General features: G+C 40.8%; 1 protein-coding gene across 1 annotated transcript in view; it reads left to right on the top strand.

Moving 5' to 3' along the window:
• The window catches only part of SCN5A (sodium voltage-gated channel alpha subunit 5), a 216,474-nt gene extending 196,545 nt beyond the window's left edge, over window positions 1-19,929 (top strand). The window contains 6 exon segments of the mRNA XM_030009604.2: window positions 5,578-5,859; window positions 12,539-12,592; window positions 14,563-14,700; window positions 15,402-15,506; window positions 15,996-16,266; window positions 17,869-19,929. Of these exon segments, the coding sequence (XP_029865464.1) occupies window positions 5,578-5,859; window positions 12,539-12,592; window positions 14,563-14,700; window positions 15,402-15,506; window positions 15,996-16,266; window positions 17,869-19,103 (2,085 nt within the window). The 3' untranslated portion in view covers window positions 19,104-19,929.
• The last annotated feature ends 6,861 nt before the right edge of the window (window positions 19,930-26,790 follow it).

Raw genomic sequence — 26,790 nt, 5'->3', positions numbered from 1 at the left:
AAATCTCTCTACCAGGCCAACGAAAATGCTACAGCTTTCATACTGAGGTATATTCAGGGTAAAGCTTTCCTCTAGACAAAATTTGGGTCCGAATCATCAGTGACTAAAATGTGTAGTTCATGCACTGAGCTCCAAGCAATTAACTGTTCTTATTGTAATACCCTTGCAGTAAGACAGACTGAAGGCTAGAGAGCCTAGCGACCAAGATAACCCAGGCAATATGGTGACAGAGCAATTTTTGAATTGCTTTGCCTATTCTGTGGAAGACCAGAATTAGGGATCTATGGCTTTGTCCCACAGTCCTTGTGATTATCTAAATGACACTATTTTGTGGGTGAAGATCAGACAAATCTCGTTGCAGACCACTCTCCTTTGTGTTAGTACTAAGACAAAAAGATTCGAAAGGCTCTATTCATCTCGGCACCCAAACCTGAATTGTTTTGTTCACCACACTCTTTTCAGCAAACACAGGCAATATTTTACAGGTTATTCACAAAATACAACAAAAGCAAGCTGCAGATACTCAGCTGGCACAAAGTGGTGTTGCACTACCGACATTAATTAAAGCTCTCACTCCTATGTCATCTGATGACCTCACCCCAAGTCTTTATTAAACATTCGCAAATTGAGCAAAAGTTGGTATCAGCAAAAGCTGCACTAGTTTAACTACCAGAGTGATTTGTGAACGGACTCTCCCAAATCAATTTAAATCTGGCTTATGAAGGCTTAGCTTCTACTGGTGGATTTGCAAGTTCAAGCAAAACCCCTTTAACATATTCTAAGCTGACATAAGAATGTTCACTCATGACTTTGCATCAGTTTAACTAAATTGGATTCAAACCTGAAAAGCAGTGGGAAGGCTAGCCCAAAGCATCAGAGAAGTGAGACTGAAATAGGAAAGAAAGAATGTGAAAAAGTTCGCATCTCTATCTGAGAATAGCAAGAGGTGGGCTTGGTGGAGATCTTACGTGGCATAGACACATGCTTCAGCCCTGGACGTTTGCTTCCTAACATGCTCATACTTGTAGGCTCCCCTGGTCCCTGACCCAACATCCCTTTTCTTCCCTGTACCATTGCTGCAGCTGAAATATGTTCAGTCATTCTGAGCTATTGGAGGTAGTGAATTAGCTTGTAAACTATGATAAAGTGTAATTGAGAATACGTGCCATTGGAAAATCAAATCATTTTATTTTTAGTTTGTCTAACCACACTTAACACGACTAGGGACAGTTAGACCTTTCATTATTAGGAGTTCATATGCTCCAAAATGCACAGGAAAATTGCCAGCGCAGTGATGGATTAAATAATGATAATGTTGAGAAGCAAACACTGACAGTAAGACAATAATAAGTTTGCTCTATTATAATGTCTTTTTCTTGAATAACTGAAAGATCTCTGCATGGCTAGAACAGGAGCAAGAAAGTTGTCATTTATACTGCAGTAAGAGACTTATTTCATTGACACTGCACCTAAATTTTGGAAACAATTGGTCCTGAGGCAAAAGCACAGAGTAGGACTCTTATGGCCAAGAGGACCTGTTTCCATCAGACTTCAGCGCTTTCCCTGTCTTCAAACAGGCTGGGACCTGAGTTTGACACAAGTCCCAGCAGCTCCTGTGAGAAGTCTGCAAAATAAGGCTGAACTGTTGCCATCTTGCCCCTCTGTCCCCAGAAAAGATTCCAGTAAGACCAGTATCCCACCTGACAGTTACTGTAGACCCTGGGGTTTTCCATACTCGTGCCACCACCCTGCCTCACCCACTGCTTTCCAGGCAGTATTAGAGCCAAGCGTAAATTAATTTAAGTCTGCCTGTCCTGAATCATGAAGTCTCCCATGTCTCCTCATTTGTTGTCCATCAGGGAGTTGTTTCAGAGGTGCCACTTCCCTGCAAGTTTCTTCCCAGAAAGGGAGGTTATTGCAGTATTTTAAAAGGTTGAGTGGGATGATGATAGACCATTTAATGTGAAAATGATACTAGGCAAAGTCATGGTGAGGCTGCTACAAGATACATGCAGGAAAGAAATAGCATAATTAATGCTAGTTAGCATGATTTCATGGGAATAGTTCTTGTAAATCCGATATGGTCCTTTGATTTGATTACAAATTATGCTGATGACAGTAACTGTGCTGATATAATATCCTTAGATTTCAGAGAGGAATCTGATACCACGGGACACTGTGATGAAAACACAGACTTTGTACCAAGCCAAGTAAACATATTTTAAATTAATTTTAAATGGCTGATGGATCTCAAAAAATAATTGTAAACAGTGATGACACTGTAAATTTGGTGATGTGTGTCTCAGGGTGGGGGATCCTTCAGAATGAGAACTGTCCTTAATCTGGACTTTAACAGCATCTGGAAGAAAATATAAAATCTTTGCTGACAACACACAAAGTGAGCGGAGTAGTAAGTGATATTACAAATAAGGGAATTATACTGACTGATCTGGATCACCATGAAGAACAGATCAATTGTACAACATGCATTTTAATAAAACCACATACGTCGTACACCTCGGGAGGAGGAAAGTAGGTCACCCCGGGGGACGTTTCTTGGAAAACAGCAGCTGAGAAGGACTTAGGGATTGGGATGACTGTTCAACAGGACACGAGCTTTTGGGCAGGTCCAATAAATGAGGTGACTATTACAATCCCTCAATATGTAGGGAAATAACCCAGCAAGCAGAGGGAGAGGGCAGTACTTCAATACTGGAATTCCACCAAACTGCTGGAAATGGGCTGGTAAAAATGGGAAAGTCTCTGCAGGGAGCTATGAGCATGATTAGAAATCTGAAGGAACCATGACAGTTAGAAAGAAGCTCTGTTTTGTTAGTTTTTTAATTACCCAAAGCAGCATTCACTGGTAACTCACATGCAGTGAGGATGGGAATAGTAGGAAAAGATATCTAACAGCAGATGCCTAGTGCCTCAAGTTCAACAAATTCAACCTAAAAATACAGCACCTGTTTCTAACAGTGAGGGCAAAGGACACCAGGAATAGATTATCTAATAATAAAATTTTTGTCCATCATTTGACATCATGACACTGTAAATTAGATGTATTTGCAAAAGCTGTGCCCAGGCTTGGCTAGGAGTTATACCCTGGGGCTGAAATTACTGTGGGAAGTCTGGTGGGCTCTGTTGTAGCAAGAGGAGGATTTAACACATTATGCAAGTCTATCTCCGGGTTTAAAATCTGAATCAGCTTCGGCTGAGGAGGTGGCCCATGAGATCAGGAGAGCTGGGGGCCGGGCACAGACTATAGATTTGCACCACTGTGGATTAGGGCAGAGGGTGGCTCAGTTTCTAGGCTATCCCTAACGAAGTCACCTGGAAGGTGGTTTCAGCTATAAAGGTATTGATGGAAACCGAGAGACGTGAAACCTTTTCTTATACATGGCTATGTATGTTGCTATTCCTAGATGCAGCAGAAATTCAGCCCTTTCCATGGCAAGGTTTGCAGCTGAACTTTTAACATGGATTTATGATAATAACTTGCCTTTATGTATCCAGGTCTTTAACTTTTCTCACTTACCTCAGTGCAAATCAGGAGTGCTTCCAGCAGACCAAATGCCATCATGCTGGTGTAAGAGCAGAAGCAGTGAGAGAAGAATAAACCCCCCTGTTAATAATTCATTTGGAGAGGAGTTACAGGATTTGCTTCAGCTTCATGTCGTGTTTTGTTATCTACAAGTCATCGAACATAATTCAGAAGAAAGAAAAAAGCAGGATGCAGGCATGGCCATCACTTGCACTGCTGAAACCCACTGGGTGTCTGTGTCCTGTCACAGGGCTTGCGGGCAGGAGCTGGGTTCAGCACTGTATGTAACATAGGTGCAGTGGCTTTTTGCTGGCAGGGATTAAAATTGAACAAAAATATTGTCCCGCATAGCAGCGAATGACAGCTACTTCGACAAGGGCCAGGGCTATATCCAAATAAGCCCTTGATTTGGAAATTATTTGGCATTTTGGTTAACATAGTAAACTTGGTCTTAAAACAACGAAGTTAGAAATTGATTAACATCCAAAACTGAAAGATAAAATCAGCAAAAAAAAAAAAAAAAAAGGCAATTGAAAAGTCATCAGGAATGGGCCTATACAGAAAAAAAATTTAAAATGGTCAAGCAGCTTTTCCTGTGTGAAAATTAGCTTCATTCATAAATGCACAAAATACAAATCTGAGTTTTGAAAGATCTACATAATTTTGTATTGTATATTGCAGATGAAGCTGCTGCTATACATGCATGAAACCCATTTTACTCTTCCGGGTATTTTTCTTCCTCAGCAATGCAAAAATGATGGGGAAACGACCGTTACATTATTAGCTTGTCAGAAAATTGGACACTAATACAAGAGAAAACGAGATCTGACATTTTCCATAATCAGATTCACAATAGAATAAAATTTAATTTTTATGGATCAATATCACCTTGTCTCAGTTTCAGAAATGTAGATGGGGAAGAGGAAGAGCTTAGTGTCTGCCTACCAGATTTTAATCACCAAAGCGTGATAGAGATGGAGACAAATTCATGTAGTGGGGCTGGTGTCTGCTGCAATGCTGTCAGGCAGCTTTGCCTGGACCATGTAATGGCAGCATCTCCAAAAGCTGTGAATATGGAGAAACCTTGTTGACATAGGAAGGAGAAAACTACATTTTGCGATAGTGTTCTTCCCTCAGAAAATATCTTTAGTATAATGTTTGGCATGCATAAACATCTTAATGCTCAAAACAGTAAATGATGTGTGTCTTGCCTGGTTGATGTACTGGTATTATAATGTTGCATTCAAACCTGGCAGCTGTAGAGGGTCTGTGGATCATCTGACCCTTATTTTTTTTTTGCATGGCTTCAGAATGGTGTCCATTGCCAGTGCCATCATTCCCACACTTTAAAAGCTCCTTTTGCTTTTCATTTTTATGATTTTACACAGGGGTTTACAGCCCTGCCTGGGTTGGTGTGTAGGAACTGTACAGCATGTCACAGGAAAAAATAATGCATTTTTTGTTAAATTAGAATGGTTTTACTGTTTTAATCATGCATACTGATCAGACAGGGGAAGCTGGCTTTGTACAGTATGTCTCAATCAGTTATTATTTAAATAAGCAAAATTTATCACAGCTAGAGTTCACATCCCAAGGACTATGGAGGCCTGAGTTCAGGAAAAGATTTCAGAAATCTTTTTTTGTCTCTTTTGAGATACTGTGATGTACCCCAGCTGTTTCCAATTAATCGTATGATTATGAGAGATAGTTTGACTGAAGTGTATTAATCCAGTAGGATATGAGAGGTCAAGATGACTTCACAGATTGCTCCTGAATTAAAAGATTCCTCTTGAAAAAACATCATCTCATGCGTGGGATGCCAACAGATTAACTTTTCAGTTACAAAAGGAAAAAAATAATCATGTGTGAAGCCTTTAATGGTGGTCTGGCTCCTTAGGTAGTGTTAGTAGTTATCCACCTGTCACCATGTGAGGGTTAAGCCTAGTTAATTAAGAGTGCACAACAGCTTGTTAGTTAAGTGTCTATATAAGTGCTGACATTAATTCTGTTTTTCCTCTCCTGTTTCCCCCAAGGTGGTGGTCAATGCTCTCGTGGGAGCCATCCCTTCCATCATGAACGTTCTGCTTGTCTGCCTCATCTTCTGGCTTATCTTTAGCATCATGGGAGTGAACCTCTTTGCTGGGAAGTTTGGGAAGTGCATTAATAAGACAGAAGGAGATATGCCTTTAGACTCTAAAATTATTAACAACATGAGTGACTGTATACTCTATAATGTGTCAGGCACGTTTTATTGGACAAAAGTTAAAGTTAACTTCGATAATGTTGGTGCTGGATACCTGGCTCTGCTACAAGTGGTAAGTGTGACCACCAGAAACTAATGGGAAAATGTTGCTTGTTCCCATTGAAATCATCAGTTTAAAGACTCAAGTTAACCTCTATGCTTTTCTGGGATTTTCAGCCTTACCCATCAGGGGAATGCCTTTCGTCAAGTGTAAATGAGTCATATTTGGCTTATTAATTTGGCCTAGACATATTTATGGCAGCTTCTGGTTTTAATCTGAATTTCTGCTGCATCACTAATATAGTCCCCTGGGAGGTGATTGGACTCTTGAGGTGAATTAAAGACCACTTTGTCATTATTGTAATCCAGAGCAAAGTTCAGTTCCAGAAACAAAAAGTCATGGTCCAGGAAGGCCTGTTCATGCAGACAGAGTGCACTGGCCTTCCTGAACAGCCTGGGACTTCACTATACCCTGCTGGGAAAAAAATGAAGTTGCAGTGCCTCAGTTACTTAGCTGAAGTTATTGCATAAAGCTGTAGTCACAGAGGAATCTTAATTTACAGTCCTCTGCTCACCTTCCATGGAGATGTTCAAGAAGGAGACTGGTGCCTCTCATTCTGGTTCCTCACCTCATTTCCACTTGCTAAACATAATGAGTCAGATTGAACCTAACTATGAAACATGGTGGTGATCAGATTGCTGTAATGCCATACAGCCTGGTCTCGCTGGAAGGGTGGCGAGAGCATATCAGAGAAGAGACTTGAGGTTCAAAGGTGATGGCAATACTTGATCTATAAAGACAGAAGTAAGCCACTTTTACAATGTTTTTCAGCAGCAAATGTAAAACATGGATAAACGGGTTGTATGAGCTGAGATTTACTGTGTTGTGACGCAGCACAACCTAATGGATAGAGCCACAGGAGACTCCATCTTCTTGTCCAGGCTCTGCCGCTGGACTGCTGAGTGATTTTAGACTAATTGCTTTGAGTTTCAATTCCATGGGGCCCTCATGTAAAATAGTGGTAATGATACCTATTTCCATTGTTCCTAATTTGCTCTGAAGCCTAGTGATGACAAGGGCTGGATATGCACTAGGAGTGTTTGTTGTGTTGCATTTTATGTACGCAGAGTTAAACAAGTCCCTTGCTACATCCTTAGACTTCCTTGAAGCGCCTGTGATGGCATTCCTTGCTTGTGGGATAAAGACTTGCATTCTTGGAGCTAAATTCAGTGGTCACATATAGACATCCACCCTTCGCAATGAGTAGAGTACTGCCCTGGGCCCCCACCTGCTCTTCCAAGCAGACATGTGCCTCCCACAGGTCCCCATCAGATCTGCCAGCCCTTCTCCTTCCCATGATGCAAGTTTGCTTTCTCCCAGATCTTTTTTTCTCTGTCACAGATACATGAAATAGCTCCATGAAGTAGGTTTCCTTTCTTGTAGAAATGCTTATCCTTCTGTACTCTGTTCCTGGCACACATACACTTTAGTTTGCGATCTTCTGACCACTGTCCATCGAGTCTTTGCTTTCATACCCTCTGGAAAGCAGAAAGGTTAGAATGGGCACAACTACTTCTGGTTCTTTCCATGACATAAAGCTGAACTTGCTGAGAGCAAGAGCTTTTATCTTTTGCATGTAATTATGATATTCAGCTCACCCATGCAGGGTAGATTAATTCACTTTGAACGTCTTTAATTAGATTTTCCGTTCTATATAGCGCTTTCTTTGTCTTTTAGTTAAACATCCAATCTAGCTGAGCAAATATTTCCTGTTTTAAAATATTGTGCCTTACCTGAAGCTTTTTATCTTCTCCATGACTGCATAAAAGATGCTTAGTTTGTTTGGTGAAAAAATGCCATCAGAGTAGTAGTTATTCCTTCACCATTTCTTCTATAAGACTCAAACTTCACCTTTCTGAAAATCTGAAACTTTTCATAAGCTGGCATTGCCTAAGGAGTATCCTGAAGCAGTCTATTCTACTATTCTGCAGTATCAGTTCCTGGGCACTTGGCACTGGTGATACTGGTTGCGTTCAGCAGGTGGGACTGCCTTCTGTTAGGATCAGTGATGGCAGAAGAAACATAACTGGTCGTAAGGTGGATCTTGGCACGTGTATGAAGGGATGATTTAGTACTGCTGTTTTCCAGCTGAAAATGGGCTTAATGACCCTGGAGGTTTCTTTCAAACCTATGATCCTGTATTGGGTAGCAAAGAAGTAGGTTTTCCAGTTGCAGAAGTACAAAAGAGGTGCCGTAAATGTAGAGTCTGTGCAGGCTGGACAAACTGGTTATGGCAGGAAATGAGGGAGCCCTAAAACCTTGCTCAGCTTCTATGGCAGGTGCTGGCTCCTTCTTCCAGGAGGAAGGGCAGGAGCCAGATGCCATTAGGGGATTGATTTTAACTTTCATCCTGCACCTGGAGCTCTTACGTCTGCTGCTAGCGACGGTCTTAGGCAATAAAGCGTGAAGATGACAGCCACAGAGAAGGGACCCAAACATCTGGATCTCCTTTGCCAGGCTCCAGCTGAGGAGTGTTGGTTACAGGTGCTCCTTGCCAAATATCCTCTGTATGGGGTCGCATTTCATGAGCGAACTACCGTAGGAATTGCAGGGGATCAGTTAACAGTCAGCTTTCCTAAAGAGACAGACACATCCAGGCATCTTTGCGCACACTGAGACAGCGCGTAGCAACGATGAAATAAGCGTTTTGGTTACCATCCTCCAGGATCCAAAATATGAGCTTTTAAGTGGGACTTGTCTTTTGACTGTTGACATTTTCAGCTGCTGCAACACGCTCTTTAAGTGACTCTAAAGTTACCATTGGATGCCTGAATGTGTCTGAAAATTCAAATGGAAATATGTAAAACAAATCTGTCAGTCTAACGTTCTGTCTTCACTTCTACAGCATCCTTGAAAGAAATGAGAAGTTGCTACTATGGCAACCTTAAGGCTTGCTACTATCCAGAGGCAAACTTTCTGACAGTTGAGAACTGTGTGAAACTTTCCCCAAATATCCTCTCTTATTTTCCTACCTTGTTTAGGATCCATCCTGTTGTTCTGAAGATGCTACTTTGAATTAATGAGTCTGAGAAAACATTCATGTGAAGTGGACGGTCAAGTTTCAAGCTTCTCCAACTAACAAACAGGCTGTCTCAAAACAGATTACTAAAATAGGAGGTAGTCTCTGCTCACTCTACAAGCGAGAGAAATGCTTCATTCACAGGGAGGAAAAGATCTTCATTATCGCGACTTTTTAATTTGCAAGAAGGATGTTTCACTGTTCTGGGGATTTAACACCCTTAACACCCTAATCTATTAGGAAAAAATTATTGCTACAACCCAGTGCTTCAGTAATGTTTTTCCTATATTCCCAGAATTGCTTTGCAGATTGTAGCACCTATGTTCTATAAATCTGTATTTGAGCTAAACCAAGAAAAATCTTAAATTTCCAGTAGGAGTTTTGCATTTCCCTTGCAGAATCCTTCCTTTCACATTATGATCACCACAGATTTTTTTGCAACGTATCTTGAAGTTTCAGCAACCTATTGAAGAACACCACGAAAACAAGTGGTCTCTCATGCAGCATCTGGCTTGCTTGGAAAAGTTCTCCTTAGACAGGAAAAGAATTACATCTAATATATCCTACAACTCTTTGTCACTCTGGGACTCCAGATAAGGAATGGGAAGATAACAGAAGCACTCCTAGACCAGTACAGCAATCAGGAGCTGTAGAGTTAAATCAACCCCTCATGCCAGGTTCGAAGTCATGACCGAGCTCGTAAATCAGCTACAAAATGGTCATGAGACAGCGGCGTGTGTCTAAAGTTACTGAGTTACACGATCTGTTGGCCTTCTGTAAACTGTAATACTGGATTTTACTTTCACGGTGGATGCAAAATGTGCAAAAAATCCGCGCTTCTGAACAAACCATAAATTGGTGTGCCAGGGTAGATTTCTCCGTATGCCCAAAGATCAGGAGTAAGCGGTATTTCCATGAGGAATTCCTGGTGGAAATTCAAGGAGAGCAGAGGCAGTGCCCTTGGAGCCCGCATAGCCCAGCACAGTGCAAACCACTGGAATGCTCTGGTGGGTCCAGTGCTTGGGGGTGTCCTTGCCAGCAAACCATCTTAATGCAAAATAAACATAGAATAAATGTTTGGTATAAAATTGCTGTTATGATGAAGTTGAACAAACTGACAAATTCAACAGAAAAGCCAGCAGATAGTGAGTTATCCTGGCCAACTTAAATACATGTAGTTTGGCTGTACTGTTGGTGGCTGTGGTTTAGCTTTCAGAAGTTTCTCTTGCCAATAGTAATGCTTAAAGAAGCATTTCAGAAACGCGAAGACCAGTATTTCTGCCGTCAGAAGCAAACATTTTTATTGCACTATTGCAGTCCTTTTCTAGACACACACACCCCTTGCAGATTTAATGCCTTGTTTTATTTTAAGGCACCATTTGGTTATACAATAAATGGTTTGAGGGCAGCTAGTGCCATCCCACCTATCCTCCTGCCCACTAATTTACTGCATTGCAACTCTAACAACCAGTCAAATAACAAAATGTAATCCCATCCCAAGATGAGTTTATCGGTAGATAATCTCATCACATGACAGTTTCAGTAGAAAATGGTGTTTCTCTGGATAGCTTCCAGGCAGGATAATATCACAAACACTCCCATGAAGATATTGTCACTTCCTTATCCAGAGTGTAAGTGGTTACTAATTCCAGATAAATAATTTCTTTCCCCAGTGTTATATTTCTTCCATTCTCAGTATCTTTTACCCTCTGCAGATGAAGTGTCTAGGGAGGCTTTCCAGAAGCCTTATGGATTTTTAATTCTCTTACTTCTGGACAACTGGGAAAAACAGAAAATCACAGTACTTCGTTCTCTTAATGTTTATTTTTGTCAGATCACTTCATCGTCCGTTATCACTATAAACCACTGCGCCTTGCAGTAGAGTCTCTCATGTCTGTGGTACACATCGAGGGGTAAAATAGCTACTCAAGAGAAAAGATTTCCTCCCAAGTGGGAGAAAAGTACAGGCTAAGATCATATTGTTTTGTGCCACAGGGAAAGGATTTCTTGTTTCATCCTGTCCACCCTTCTTGAACGGCACTTTGAGCTGGAAGCTGCAAGCGACTGTAATGACACTAGAAAATCTTTCATCAGATTAGAAAGAGAAGAGGAAAAAAGGAAAATATTAGAACAGTTAAGGAGGATCAGCATGACAGGTTCAAACAATTATTTGTTTCAATAAAACTGCTGATTATTCTTGTAAACACTTTACATCCAAAGTGTTTTTTAACACAGTACCATGGAATAGATTTTCCAAAGGGTTCTGATTTGGGGGATTTAATCTCTTTCAACCAATAGATAAAAATGAATGTAACCTTTCAAACATTATTTTATATATACTTTCATGAGAAATATGGTTGACCTCTTGTACAACATTTTCCTTTGGCTCAGCAGCCTTCAGAGGGAAATGGGAAGGCAGCGTAACCTCCAGGATTTAATTTAATAATAGAGAGTGTATAATGGAGCATTTCTAAAACTGCTGGATGTACCTGGCTCAACACAAATGCCTGGGTTTCTCCTGGGAACCACTGGCCAAGTTCCTGTTAACGTTATCTGGAATTGTGTGCCTACACACCAGGAGAAAATTCAACCTAAGTGTCAGTAGGATGCAAAACAATATTGGGCATGGATCTTTCATGCATGCTAGTGTAAATCTGTTTAAATAAATAAATCTAAAAATGCCTCATTATCTGCTCACACTGATTTTAAATCCAGTGAAAGTCTAAACGGGTCAGAAGTCAAATGAGAAACAATCCCAGAGAACTAAAAAAAGTCGATGTGGCTTAGGCCAGAGTCACACCTAATGCCAGGCATGTCTGGCATCAGGCTGTGTCTAATTAAGAGGTATATACTGAGAGCAAAGAGTCATGTTTTTGCTACAGAATAGTAAAAATCACTTCTACATGTTTCTCCTAGGAGAGTTGTGACTGGCCTTTCTCCATTGCAAGTTCCAGAAAGAGGCACTGACTTCTGTGGAATCCCTCCTTGTTTAAACAATTAAGAAAAAAAAAAAAGTAATTTTTAAAAAAAATTAAAAAAAAAAAAATAAATCTGAACAGTAAAGCAGATTGAATTTCCAGGGCCAGGCTCACAGCAGGTGTTGATTGCCTTTGCGCCTTTCAAGTCAGCTGTGATTTATGCGACTCCCTGGGCTTTAACACTGCCTTGATTTACCCTGTTTTAAAAAAGGGCAGAATCCAAGCTTCAGTGGGATCCTACAACGTAGTCACTGCCCATCAGTCTGAACAAACAGTATGGATGGGATCCAGCTCACCTGGTCCGAGACTTGTGCAGGAGAGCACTCTGAGTTGTCCTGTGTAGCCATATCTCTTCATTACTTGAAATTCTTAAGGTCAAAGCTTCCAAAGATTTAATTGCCATGTTTTCTCTCCTTTTTAAAATCTTTTTTAAAAACCTCTGTTTTATCGCTGAAAGTGCAGAAAATCAGAAAACATGAATGAGAGAATCCAGGAGAAAACCATTCTGTAATGATTTTAAATATCTAAATGAACATGAATTCATAGATACATATTGCTTTAAAGGAGAGGCAATTAGCTAACTGTGAAAAACACGTTCAACATTGCATTTTGCAAACTCATCACAGAGATTATATCATTTCAAGATATACTTATTTAATATGCTTAATTATATATTTTGGGGTTTTTTTTTCAGGCCACATTTAAAGGTTGGATGGATATTATGTATGCAGCAGTGGATTCACGAGAGGTAGGTCACTACAAGGAAATGAGTCACTTCCTTTTCCATTGACTTTTGCAGCATGCATGATGTTTAACAACAAAAAAAATACACAGAGGTTGCCAGTCCTTGTCTTACCCTGGTTGAGACAGTTGCAGACCTTCATTTTTTGCAGCTGCTACTGAAGCATCACGATACTGAGATTAAAACAAATGTAGCCCTCAGTTCTACATGACTGATTTATCTATTGGTATTGCAAAACTCCCAGCACAGAGAGGCACCTCCAGGGTGAGACTGAGTCTACCGAAACCCTAAATTGTCCTCTCTGTTTCTTCCACTCTCCCTGTTGACTCCCATATTTTCCAAGGCTCTAACTTCTGCTAATAGAACCTCTCTAAAAGCACTGGGATAACTTACATTCCCCTGTAACCGACATACTCAACCCTCCCGGTATCTTCACCTTGATCAAGTTTCTCTGCAACCAGCAGCTCCACCCAAGAAGGGCTGGGAGATCTCCTGGCAGGGAAAGAGGCTGGTGTGAACTTCCAGCTCTGGCTTGAGATGTGCTGGAGCTCTGAGTGCTGGGGACTGCCCAGTTCTTACCTGCATCCTGTTCAGCTTTCAGGTTTCCTAAAAAGAAAAAGAAAAAAAAAAAAAAAAAAAAAGCATTTCCCTTGCTACATCACATGTGGTTTGTTTATTTTTTATGGAAGGACCTGTTGTCTCCTTTCCCTCTTTTAATAATATTAAAGAAACAAGATTACACTTACTGTTAATTTTTGAGGTAGTTATGTGGTACTGGGAATTTGACAGGCTGAATTGAGTAAAAGGGAGTTGAGCCCTAAATGGAGGAATAAGCGGTGGAAAAGCCTCATGGCATCATAGAGGCAGAGAATTACCTTTGCATAACATAGCTCATGATGTTGATTTATTCTTGTACTACATGTACACGTGTGTGTATCCTCCCTTCTGCTGAATGAAACACATGGTTTACACGTGAGAAAATACGGCATTTAGGGAAATGCGAGCTTCTGGCTTCTTGATTAGATACCTGGAGCTGATGGGGCAAACCTAAGCATTTTTGCCAAATGTAGTCCATGTGATTTGAGGCTACCAGACTGCATTGCTCAGTTCTTCAGCAAGAGGACTTATTCATTTCCACCCTTCCTAAATGAAAAATTGTACTTCTAAATACAGTGTTCTTCAGTAGCATTTAATTATACTTTTGCTTTTTATCAGTAACATTAGTTCATGTAAGATTAGGGATAATCAGAAAATTGATTCTTTTCCCCTTCTGGGTTCAGACTGAGAACATTTTATAGGATTTATTCTGAAGTTGCGCTTTCTGGAGCAGTGTGATCGCTATGACAGTGTTATGAAATGTAGCTGAAATGACCGTGGCATTGCAGATGCCAGTAGAATAATAAAATCATTTGAGTTGGAAAAGACTTTAAGATCATCGAGTCCAACCATAAACCTAACACTGCCAAGTCCACCACAAAACCACATCCCTACGCGCCACATCTACACGTCTTTTAAATACCTACAGGGATGGCAACTCAACCACTTCCCCAGGCAGCCTGTTCCAATGCTTGACAACCCTTTCAGTGAGGAAGTTTTTCCTAATATCCAAACTAAACCTTCCCTGGTGCAAGATTGTCTGATCATGATCTAGCAAACACTTTCTAGACACAGTCGTTATTATTCTCTGAATTGCTATCCTTCCCCCTAAATCTTCATTAATTTAAATTTGCTTGTTTGACCATTTCTGAATATTGTAAAAATATTATTATTAATTCTCATACTAGAACAATTACACATAATAAGATAGTAAACTTCAAACAGAGACCGAGGAGCGCTGACTCTGCTAGTGGGAGTTACACTGTTTTTCCTGTTTCATAATCTCTATTGCCAATGGACAGTTTTCTTTTTAACTGCATTAATATTTTGATATGTGCAGAAATGGTGCCATTTTCACATTTTCCCTTTTCCCTTTGCAGTGTGAGGAGCAGCCTGAATGGGAATGTAATTTGTACATGTACCTGTACTTTGTGATTTTCATCATCTTCGGGTCTTTCTTCACATTGAACCTCTTCATTGGTGTCATCATTGACAATTTTAACCAACAAAAGAAAAAGATAAGTAGTGCATATGCTACACATCACCTTGTCGTTGCTGCAGAGACCAGGGCAAGGGATAGATTTAAAAGCAGTGCTTTTGCCACATTAGCCTCGAGATTAGCATTGACAGAACAGCCGCAGAAACCACTTTTACAAAAGCACAGCTGTAGCAGCCCCTAATGTCCCCATAGGATGAGCATCCTGAAAATACAGGCTGGGGGATTATATTCCCCACAGGAATCGGTGAAGCAGCTCCATGCGGATGGGATCGCTGGCACAAACCCTGCCAGAGGGGCACAGACCACCCCGGTGTCCCCCGTGCACAAACAGTGCAACCTGTTCTCCTCAACCCACCACCTCCCTGCCCCAAGGTCCAGCCAGGGTCAGGGAGGAGCAGCCTGGCCCGAGAGCTGTGTTTCTCACTGCTTTGTAGGGTCTAAACAAAGGGCTGAGTTTCTTTTATTTTCTCCTCTTGCCCTGGACCTACCTCGAGTGCAGACAGGATCGGAGTCTTGCTCCTCCTTGGTTGCCCGCACTGCTCTGTCTCCTGCCCTTTGCCTCCATGCGATAAGCAGCTCCTTGCGCTGCACCTCATCAAGCCCTTCTTAGGTATTTCGATGAAAGCTACATGAAAAGGGAAAGAAGAAAACAGAAGAAGAAGATGCAGCCCTGAACTGGTTTTTTTCATCAAAAGTAATAGCTTTGTTCTCACCCTATACTTAGGTGGCCAGGACATCTTTATGACAGAAGAACAGAAAAAGTATTATAATGCAATGAAAAAACTAGGATCTAAGAAACCTCAAAAGCCAATCCCAAGGCCACTGGTAAGGATGGCATAATTCGGTTGAACTTTGTGTAATAGCTGAACATTTAATAAAATAAATGCAATTCAACTTCCCGGTGTAGGAAGGTTGATCGCTCCCAGATGAAAGTCACTTAGTATTTACATGTTTTGATTTTGGACAATATTTGCAAGTCCAGTGACCTGTGGTACAAGATTCCCACTGTTCTGCAATATTGACTGAAAGTCCAATTTACATATGCATTTACATAAGCCAGTGGCCACATGCCTGTATTGAATGAAGTCATGGCCCCAGTCCAGGGTCTTTTTTCAGTAGTTTCAAGAAGCATTAGGAGTAAATGGGTTTGAAAACTATCATACAACCATTCGTCATCATCTTTAAGTTCATGAAGTTCCAATCAGAAACAGTATATTGTCTATTTTCCTCTACTTTCTGATCAATCAGGAGACAATGATGTCATCATTTTGGCGTGGTTCAAATTTCCTAACTAAATCTTCTCCTTTCCTCCAGAACAAATACCAAGGTTTTATTTTCGATGTCGTCTCAAAACAAGCCTTTGATGTCTCTATCATGATTCTCATCTGCCTTAACATGGTTACCATGATGGTGGAAACGGATGACCAAAGTCAAGAAAAAGTGAACATCCTCCATAAAATCAACATGCTTTTTGTTGCCATCTTCACTGGGGAGTGCATTATCAAAATGCTGGCTTTGCGACACTACTACTTCACCAATGGCTGGAACATATTTGACTTTGTCGTCGTGATTCTGTCTATCGTAGGTAGGTGAACCTAGATTTTCACCCAAACTCCAAAGTTAAAAAGGCAGACATGAAATTAATTAGACAAAGTTAAAGGCTTTGTGCAATAATATACACTTTCAACTCAGAGAATTGGATCCTAAGCATATTTTTTTAATATGTAATGATAATATAACGTAATACTACCAAACAATAACTTGTGTGATCAGCAAAATGATGTAGTGTATCATACCACAGTATTGGTTTTAATATACGCTTAATGGTTCATGGTGATAAAACATGGTCCGGAACTGGCACCATACACTTAAAGCCGGTTCTGCGTAACAGCCAAAGACAGAGAAGTAAAAAAGCCACAGGAAAAGGGCACATGTGAATTGCTATTGTTTTACTATTTCCTTTTTATTACAACAGTGTGAAATAGTCCTTCAGGGCAGGTTTGGGCACGTGCAGTGAGTCTGGCTGTTCTCAGCCCTGTTGTCACTAGAGCTCCACACCCTCATGATCAACTGATCCAGTGAGCAGAAGGAACGCAGAAATTCAGCTCTTCCAAAAAAAATTTCAATTTTGAAGGAGGGAATAGGTGAATGAAAAAGTGTCATGTTAGGAAAACAGAGCCATCTTCTCATTCACTGATGCTCCTGTTGCTCTAAACTCTCTCTGGTGGACTGGGGAACCTGCAAGATCCCAATGCAGAAGATCTCTGGTGCCCAGAGAGCAGCCGGTGTTTTGGGGGCCTTGGACCACCTGTATTTCACAGATTTGGGTCACTCAGGGAACATCACTACTGTGCAGCTGTCATCAGAGCCTTGATGCTGGATGCTCTGGATATGCCCATAGCAGCAAGTTAACCACAGCAGTCACGTTGGTCATAGTGCTGCCCCGTGATCAACCAGGTCATTCCAGTGTCGGAAGACTCGGGCCATGCCAGTGAACCCTCTCCCAGGCTGGGCTGGGAGACACGAGCTCAGCACAGCTCAGTGCAGCCAGGGACTGGTGGCATCAGACAATCTGGACCAAGCTGCTGTGTTTCTGCAGGAAAAGTTTAGCTAGAGGGATGCAAGCTCATTTCCTTGCTAGTACAATCTTAGCCCTTAGTTCCCTCCCAGCCCATCAGGGAAACTGGAAAAATTAATAAGCAAACAAGCAACCAAGTGGATTTCCAGTAGAAACCTGCACTGTTCTGGTGGCGGCTCAGCAAACAGGCTCAGCACACCAGCGTTTCAGTCAGCTGACTCGCTAGCAGTTTACAGACAAAAATATTGTTGTATCAGAGAAATTCTGACCAGCTTCACTCAGGACAAATTTCTCAGGTGGGTCGTGGCCCAAAGCTGCAGATATCTGTGTCCTATCTGAGTTGATCCTGGTTTCTCATTCCCAATAGACAAGCTTTCCCTTAATAAAAGTGCCGCTACCATTGACACCTTTGCTCATAGTCTCAACAAAGTTTGAATGTATTAAATGGGCATGAAAACATTAAAGACAGTGCCATTCCCTTTACTGTGGGTCTTCCAATCCGAGGAACTTTTCATTGATTTTGTCCATAATCCTGTCTGATTGCTTTAAAGGGAAGCCTGGGATTATTTCCCATGTACTAACTCGCTGTTTGTCTCTTTCCTTTTCAAGGCACCGTACTTTCTGACATCATCCAGAAATATTTCTTCTCTCCCACACTCTTCAGAGTCATTCGCTTGGCTCGGATTGGCCGGATCCTAAGACTTATCCGGGGAGCCAAAGGAATTCGAACTCTCCTGTTTGCCTTAATGATGTCTCTACCTGCTCTATTCAACATTGGCCTCTTGCTTTTTCTGGTCATGTTCATTTATGCCATTTTTGGCATGGCTAACTTTGCCTATGTTAAGAAGGAGCATGGGATTGATGACATGTTCAACTTCCAGACCTTTGCTAACAGCATGCTCTGTCTCTTCCAAATCACAACGTCAGCTGGCTGGGATGGTCTTCTCAACCCTATTTTAAACACTGGACCACCGTATTGCGACCCAAACCTTCCAAATGCAAACGGTTCAAAGGGAGACTGCGGAAGCCCTGCTGTAGGGATTTTATTCTTTGTTACTTATATCATTATATCATTTCTCATTGTTGTAAACATGTATATAGCCATTATTTTAGAGAACTTCAGTGTAGCCACTGAGGAAAGTACAGAGCCTCTAAGCGAGGATGATTTTGATATGTTCTATGAAATCTGGGAGAAGTTTGACCCTGAAGCCACTCAGTTTATTGAGTATTCTGCACTTTCAGACTTTGCAGACGCGCTGTCAGAACCTTTGCGCATAGCGAAACCAAACAAAATCAAACTCATAGCAATGGACTTGCCCATGGTCAGTGGAGACAGGATCCATTGCTTGGATATTTTGTTTGCTTTTACAAAAAGGGTGCTAGGAGAATCCGGAGAGATGGATGCCCTTAAAATACAGATGGAAGAAAAGTTCATGGCAGCGAATCCATCTAAAATCTCTTACGAACCAATTACAACAACTCTCAGACGGAAACAAGAAGAGGTCTCCGCCATCGTCATCCAGCGGGCCTACAGGAGACATTTATTTCGGCGCTCCATGAAGCAAGCATCTTACCTGTACCGGCACAGAACTTTTGACGGCAGCATCCTCGAGGATGATGCACCCGAGAAGGAGGGTCTTATTGCGTTCATGATGAACGAAAACTACGGCAGGCCAATAGACAAATCAGAAACTCTGTCCTCCACATCTTTCCCTCCATCCTACGACAGCGTCACCAGAGGTACAAGTGATAATCTCCAGCTGAAGATGACGGACTCGAGCAAAAGCGATGAGGCTATAGATTGTCTTCTCTCACCAGACAAGGATAAAGAATCAATTGTTTAAATGTTTGTTTAGAATGCTTTAAAATATTGTTTACAGAATGTAATGCTGTAACTACACAATGATTGAAGCAGCCTTCTTATTAAAAATTAGTTGCAAAAGAAACAATGGAGTTTTTACCCTTAACTACAGGAGTCTAATAAGACATATAACCTTTGACCCTGCTCTTTTTGACTTGGCTCAATATTTATATTTATATATGCACAGGAAGAATCTTTGCAGGGTCATAGCTGTTATATCAATGGTGTGAATAAGAATATGCTAGACTGTAAAACAGTAAACACAGTGTATATCTATCCACAGATAAAGCCTGGCTGTATACATTCATTTAAGGTCTTACTCATATTAGTGTGTTTACTTATGGCGATGTATGACCTTGCATTCTAAAAAGAAAAAAAAAAAAATATCACAGCTGCTGTAGCAAAATGTAACACTTACTGTATATGTTGTGAATGGTCTTTCATAAATTTATTATATTTGATATTTTTTTACTTAAAAAAAAAAAAAGTCTCTTTTTCCATGGAGATTAATGATCCTTACACTCTTCATGATGAACTCTGAGTCAAGGTAATAGGAACTTGCGGGATCCCCATCGTTTGAAGAGGAAAGTTGTTGCAAAGTAAACTATCAAATTAGCAACCTTTTAACTGTTTATATACGCTAAGCCCTCCCTCTTGGGACTTGCAACTGCTCATCAGCAGAAATACAAAAAAAACAGAGAAGGAAATGATGTCAAAATAATGAGAGAAATGGCTTGTTCTATCCTTCAGGAAACTAGACAGTAATGGATTCTGTTTGTAAAACTGTTAATAAAAGCACTAATTTTTTAGTATGTTTCAAGAATCTGCTTTGAATACCGCAAACTCGCCATAGAAGTAGTGCATCACATTTGTGTGTAGTGCTCCAAAGCACCATCTATGCTGGCAAAGTTTCTGTTAAGGTAGTGGGATAGGTTACGTTTTCCCCGGGAACACTGAGCTAAGCAGCCTTACTGGAAACTCTGTGCATCGACATTACTCCAAAACCACTCCTACTACTATGAATAAAAACAATGCCAATTGGACCGTGCAGAACGGCTGCGACAGTGTGTTCAGGAAGGTGGGAGGGGAATTGCCTCTGGATCTGTATGTAAATTTTGAGGTTTTGAATCCTTTCTACTCAGTGTCCATCTTTCATTTTCTCAGACGGTACAGTTAGATTACTGGGGAAGGACAAGAAATACAGGAACCCATAAAAAGAATCTACTAGAAAATAGATATATCCTCATTCCTGTAGGCAAAGTAATATTTGCAGTTGATGTGTCCATCAGCTTCAGGCCAAAGAAATGACAACGGGGTGAAAGGTGGATGTGTGGCTGTAGAAAAGTATTAGAGGTTTTACGTGCTAACATAGATTATTATTTATTATTAAACTTTCAGCCTCGATAGAATGTGAGAAAGTATTTATGGAATATAGAGACAAGTCCATCATTCAGACAAGTTCTTTCTTTTTCACCTTCAGACTGATTGTACTTGGGTTTGGTTGGATTTCATGGAAAATCTTGAGATTTCTGTAACGAGCCATTGCACTTTAAGGAAGAGTAATTGTGCTTTTCACCTTGGAGAAGCAAAGATACCAAGAATGTATTTAAGGTGTATTGTCATTGACATTTAGTTACATCCCAGGTTGTAAAGGAGTCAAAATCCACATGGGGTTGGCAACAAGAATTAAAGCAACATGTTACAGTAAAGTTTATCTATGGCCATTGTTATCTGTCCTCTAAACAAGTCAGAATATGTAAAGACAACATGTCAAAAGGATGACAATGTATCTGTGTAAATAATATATATTCTCTCCATTCATTGAGAGGTGTCTCAGGCATTCACTTGAGAGTGGTCTATCGGTTAATTCAGAGGATTTGCCATCAGGATTCCTGGGGTCTATTCCTGATTCTTACTACACGATTTTTAGGCAAATAATTTAACCTATCTGTGCCTCAGTTTACCCATCTGTAAAATGGGGATAATAATACTTACCTACCTCACAGGGGTGTTGTAAGACTTTCTGGTTGCAAAGTGCTATAAGGGAATGAAACGTACTATATAAGTATTATTATAATCATGCTCTCTTGCCCTTTTAACCACGTCTATGGTGTATAACATAGGGCTGTTCCTCTGGGCATTTTGTTGCCTTTAAATCTTGTATGTAATTAGATTCTAACTTAAGGGAACTACTCTTCGTTCCTTAAAGTGAATACACTCTTTATTCTTTCCTCCCTCCCCACTCCTACCCCCTCCCCCCCCGAAAAAACAAAATTGCTCAAGGCTTCTCAAATTAGGGAAACTTTATACAGATTCCCTGTGTATTTATGCTGTAATGTTATTCTAACTGTACATATCACCCAGAAAGAGTATGCGATTTTTATATTTATATGCATATATATATACACACATACGTATATCTATACATATATATGTATCTTGTGAGTTTATAGAGTGGCTGACACTCAGAGGACACGACTTACTGATTAAAATGTTTTCTTCTCAATGGGATTTATTGATCATTAGCAACGAGCTGCTGCCTATAATGAAATCGTTTAATTAGAAAATAGTACATTCATTACTTGCTGAACAAGCATTTATTGGCTGACAACTGGTAAAATTATTTTCCTTTCAAAGCTTTAGAATAAAAAAAGAGGGGAAAAATACTAAGAAAAAGGAGCATTTCTTACGTGATTTTTTCACGTACAATGTAAACTGTTGAATAGCCAAGGAAAAAGACAGTCTGCACTCAGCAGTGCGGTGTTGGTCACGCTGTTTCAAAAATCTTTTAATTATTTGCAACTTGTATTAGAAAATATTCAACTGATATTCTTATTAAGAATCAGGCCCAGTAATGAACAGGATGTAATGGGACGATTAGCTGGTCACTGATTATATTAGAGAAGAGCTCTTCCTCTGGTCATTTCACCCTTGCGTTGAATATTTTATTGTCATTGCTGTGAGACCCTACAGTACTGATGCAATTACAAATGGTTCTGTCTTCTACCCAAAACCTGTAAAAAAACCATAATGCAAAAAAATCTGAAAGAAGGTCTTAACTACAGATGTTTACAGTGCAACTTTCTAAAACTGAATTGTAAATTACTTTCAAAACCTTTGTAACTGGAAGGTTGGTTTTCTATTGTTTTGTGGCACATTTCTTTAGAGCTGAAGAGGGAATGGTATCTTTGTATGGTATGCAGAACTCCCCTCAAAAACTTCAAATAACCTCACTTGCAGATCTTTATTAATGGAGATGCCAATCCGAATCTAGCAATGATACAACCTCCCTGTGCAGTGATTTAGTTAAAGACACTAACTCAATAGTTGGCCCACACTGTCTATAAGCATGGTGAGTGCTACCATTTTTTCTGTTGATTTGTTCAATAAAGGCTACCACATGAATCACTCAAGCTATGAAAAGAGCAAGGAAAATATCAACCAATATCATAGGACATATTAAGCTGTTTGTACCTGGAAAAATTCAAGTTTATTATGTTTCTTTATTAAATAAATAAGGATAACAAATATTTCCTGTGCCTTTTTTTTTTTTTTTGGTTATTTTATCAAACTTTCTGTTATTATTTCTCTGACTCTTTTTCAGCACATTTGTTTGGGAAATGCATGGTGACTTTTGATAGAAAGCTTGTCAATGAAAACCCCTCCAGTTCATCTTGCATTGTAAGGCTAACTACAGGGCATTAAAGGCTTGAGCCAAAGCTTGTGGAAATCAATAGAGAATTTCTGGGTACTTCAGATCCAAAAGCTTCTCTTCAAAGAGAGTAATTTATAGGATGAGCCCAGCACTGATATTTTGCCCCATCCTGCCCAGTAGAATTAGCTGGAGGAGGAAGGGGTTTATTGGAAACATGGGATCCCACCTGGAGATTGAAAAAAAATATATAAATAAGATTTTCTTAATGCTAATATGGATGTCTTTCCAGTTTAATTATACTGGTTTGCATTTTGGTTATTATTATGTTAGTTATATGTAAAAATTTGTACTAAACAAAGAGTGACATCCTTCCCGATGCATGCATGCCTTAATCCTGGAAGGAGCTTCAGAAGGGACACAGATGTCCCTTGGTTGTTATCAGCATTGATTGAATCAGCCTTATATTCACCCAGGCTAGCACCAATTTGGTTACCCTGTTTCAGTGCTCTAATTTCTATTTAAACATGGCAGGTTCCTAATCATATTAAAACAGAACAAAATTGAGGTGGTTTAAACGGCAATGAAAAAGTCCACTCAGTCCTTTGAATTAGTTTAATAAAATCACTTTATAATCATGTTTTACATTAACCTGGGGCAGTCTGACTTGTGGAAAAGACTTTTTTTTTAAATAAACTTTTGCTAAAATGTGTCATATAATAATATGACTTCTGAGTAACTGTGTATATAGAATAAGTCTGTCTGAAAAATTTTCAGCAAGATATTTTTGGTTGGAAGGAACAGTTTGCTGAAATGAGAACACTCTGTGGAGACATGTCAGGTTAGTTAAGGAAATTCCTGGTTAGAATTTGTGGTCAAAGTTCCCATGGGAAGGAAATTGAGGGTCATAATCCCTACTATGAAAATTTCCATGCCTGGATTTTTCCCAGAACCACCTAACTCCTATACATGTGTTCCCATCACTGTGCTAGGGGCTGCTTTGGGTTACAGGACTCTATTTTCATGCAGATCTTGGGGGAGTTTCTAAAGGCTTTCAGATTTTCCATTTTTCAGGATGAAATTTTAAAAAATATTTGCCAAAGGGATTTCTTGTTTTCCAACCCTAGCAAGGAATGTGGAGGACTGGCTCCTCAGTAAATGCAAATTTTTATAGTTTGTTTGTTTTTTTTTTTTTAAATCAGTCAAATTACATTGATTTTACAAAGCTGCAGATCTATTAAATTGAGCCTGTGTGAATCTGTGAGATCGGAGTCAGGGCCCGCAATTTCTGGATGCACCTTGAGATTTTTTAGTGGTTTCAGTTCCTTCTTACTTTTGATGTGGATTGTCTTACTAAATACCAGGATCATTTTGGAAACAAGTCTGCGTTAACAGCAGCACAGGCAAACTTAGGCAGTTTTCTTAGAAAAAGCCACACATTAGCAGCTTGCTTTAGATTTAAAGAGAATTTTTGTAGTCATCAAGAGTTGCTGTAGGAAGAGATGAAATAAAAAATAAATGCTTTGCAGCGTGAAGCCTCCGCTGGGCTCTAGTATTAAAGGACGCCCATGTAGGATGACAGTAAGTGTCGTGTTTCTGACAACAGCACTGCATTTTTCTGCTCTGTGCCGGGGTGCCGAGACAAGAGCAGAACTGGATTTAAAACAAGAGAAAAGAGACGGGAGCACAGCACAAAAAAAGAATACCAAACGCCTGCGAAACGGCTGCTTCTTCATGTCAATTCTCCCAGCGAGCCGTGAAAGACCGGCCGCGCCGGGTGAAGAACAAACATGGAAATCCTTCTGAGTGTTTACATATTACAAAGAAATAGCAGCCGTGTCAAAGGGAAAGCATGTGAAAGCAAATAGTCTAAGGGGAATAGCTATTGGCAGCAAGCGAAAAAATGCTTCGGAGTCAAACGTCACCGATAACCCCACGAGGGCTGGAGGTGTTGGGCCGCAGTGCGGGGATGGGTTTGTCAGCACCTCCGCCTGAGCTATTTTAGCCAGCTGACAAACAGGACTCCGAGCAGCTCCTGGCCAGCGCGCTTTTGCCGCGGCAAAGTTTCTGAGACCGCTGCTGCGGTTGTTGTCCCCGGGGTCTCGTTGGTTTGCGTCGGGTAGTGAGTCCCAGCCAGGCCAGGGCATCAGGGGGGCTTTTTTCCCCTAGAAAATAACTGTATTGAATACTGCACAGTCCCACAAACCACGATCCAGTGCTCAAACATCACCAGAGAGACTGAAAAAGTGAGATTTTTATTTCAAAATTAATGTCTTGGGGTGCGTGTGTAGTAGTAGTAGTAGTAGTAGTAGTATTTTATTTTTAATTCCCCAAAACTTCAAGGGTATGTCCCGGTGATATTTTCAAGCTTTTTGATTTTCTAACAACTACGTTAGGAAAAAAACTGGGGCTTTAAGAGAAAAAGACCAAAAACTGAGACAGTTAGGATAACACCATGCAAAGTGGTCCTAAAAGGAGTTAAAATGTGGTTCTTTGCTGAAAGGTAACTTGAACTATGTACCTGTACTTTAAAACATCTGTGTTTTCTGTGAAATCCCAGTTACTCTAAAGCCAAAGGGAATTTAGCAATTGCCCGTAGGGGAGCCAGGTTTCCAACCCTTTTTTTTCATATAGACTGTCCCAGTGGCTCACATTTGTCTTAACTTTTAATCTTCCCAAGCCTGCAGACCAACCACAAATAAAATAATTTTCATTTTTTAGCTCAAGCACAAGCTGTGCAGGTGAATTTCTACAGAGGATACAAACCTGGAGTCATGGGACCCAATGCAACATAGGACAATTCAGCCCTTGGTGACACCTTGGAGTGTAAAGGAATTTTTGGCTATTTTGAGGACCAGCTAAGTCCTACTAGGAGGAGACCAGGAGCATGGTTTGTCTCGGTGATGTCTGAGAAGGAGAAAAGCTCACTGCATCATGCAGCCCTGGCTTTTTAGCAAATATTTGTGCAACCGCAGCCCAGGCACAAGGAAAAGTTGACCGTAAGCCCAAAGCTGTCTCCTTTATACAGGCCCTTTTCTAGACAAAACCACATGGAGATCTGTTGACACCCTTTCTTTGCAGGATCTGCAGACCGGTGTGACTGCAGGTGCTGCTCTGAATCCGCTCCCAGCGGACATAGAAATGCTGCAGGCTGAGCTAAAGAGCTTCAGGTTAGGCAAAGCTTGCATTCACGCTTTGGGCTCGAGAGCAGGTACTTTTCCAAGAAGCCCTACACCCTCCGACACATCCCCGTGTCTGCTCTGCACCTTTGTCTCATGGAGGATGCTCTCCATCCTGCAGCTGTTTCCCAGTTTGCACGTGAGTGGGGCCAGGTCTGCGGGGAGGGATAAATCCCTAGCGCACCTCTTGGGCTGCTTTCCTTCCCAGGCTGGTGCGAAAAGCTGCATTTTCTCTCAGCAGAGCATGGCAATGCTTGGAAGGCACACCCACTATTTCTGAAAGGTGTTTTGTTGATCTTGAAGGAATTCAATATTCTTTTTTTTTTACTGAGTTGAAGACTGCAGACCACAACTTGCAGTCACAGCCACGTTAAACCTTAAAAAGGAGCGGACATCACTTCCACCTGTGCTTGCCTTACCCCAGAGGTCAAGCAAAGCAGAGAAAGAGCTAGGCAGCTTTAAAAAACCTCCTTTCTCCTATTATGGGAGTGGGGACTGAAAGGGTACTCTGGGGCTTAGCTGCATTTGTTGTGGGGTCTGGAGCTGGTGTGAGGTTTCCTGGAAAGACTTTGGGGGAAGCAGAAGAGAAGAAGGTCCTCCTGAGCCTGTGACAAAGTGAGGGGCTGAGGTTTGAAGGTGGGTTGCTCTGGATGTTGCAGAAGGATGTTCATAGCTGTGACGAGTGCTTTAGCAGCGCCGTGCTGAGGTGCTGCAGATGTGCAGGGTCTTCTCTAAAGCCTGTGGTTGATATGGAGATAGCTGTTTCCCTTGTGTGGTAGGAGAAGGGAGCCCCTTACCCAGACGGGGAAGATGGATGGTGGTATCATCCCTCAAAGGAG

The sequence above is a fragment of the Aquila chrysaetos genome, chromosome 3, assembly GCF_900496995.4.
Source record: "Aquila chrysaetos chrysaetos chromosome 3, bAquChr1.4, whole genome shotgun sequence".
NCBI lineage: Eukaryota > Metazoa > Chordata > Aves > Accipitriformes > Accipitridae > Aquila > Aquila chrysaetos.
Note: the sequence above shows the minus strand (reverse complement) of the source record. Positions and strands in the feature narration are given on the sequence as shown.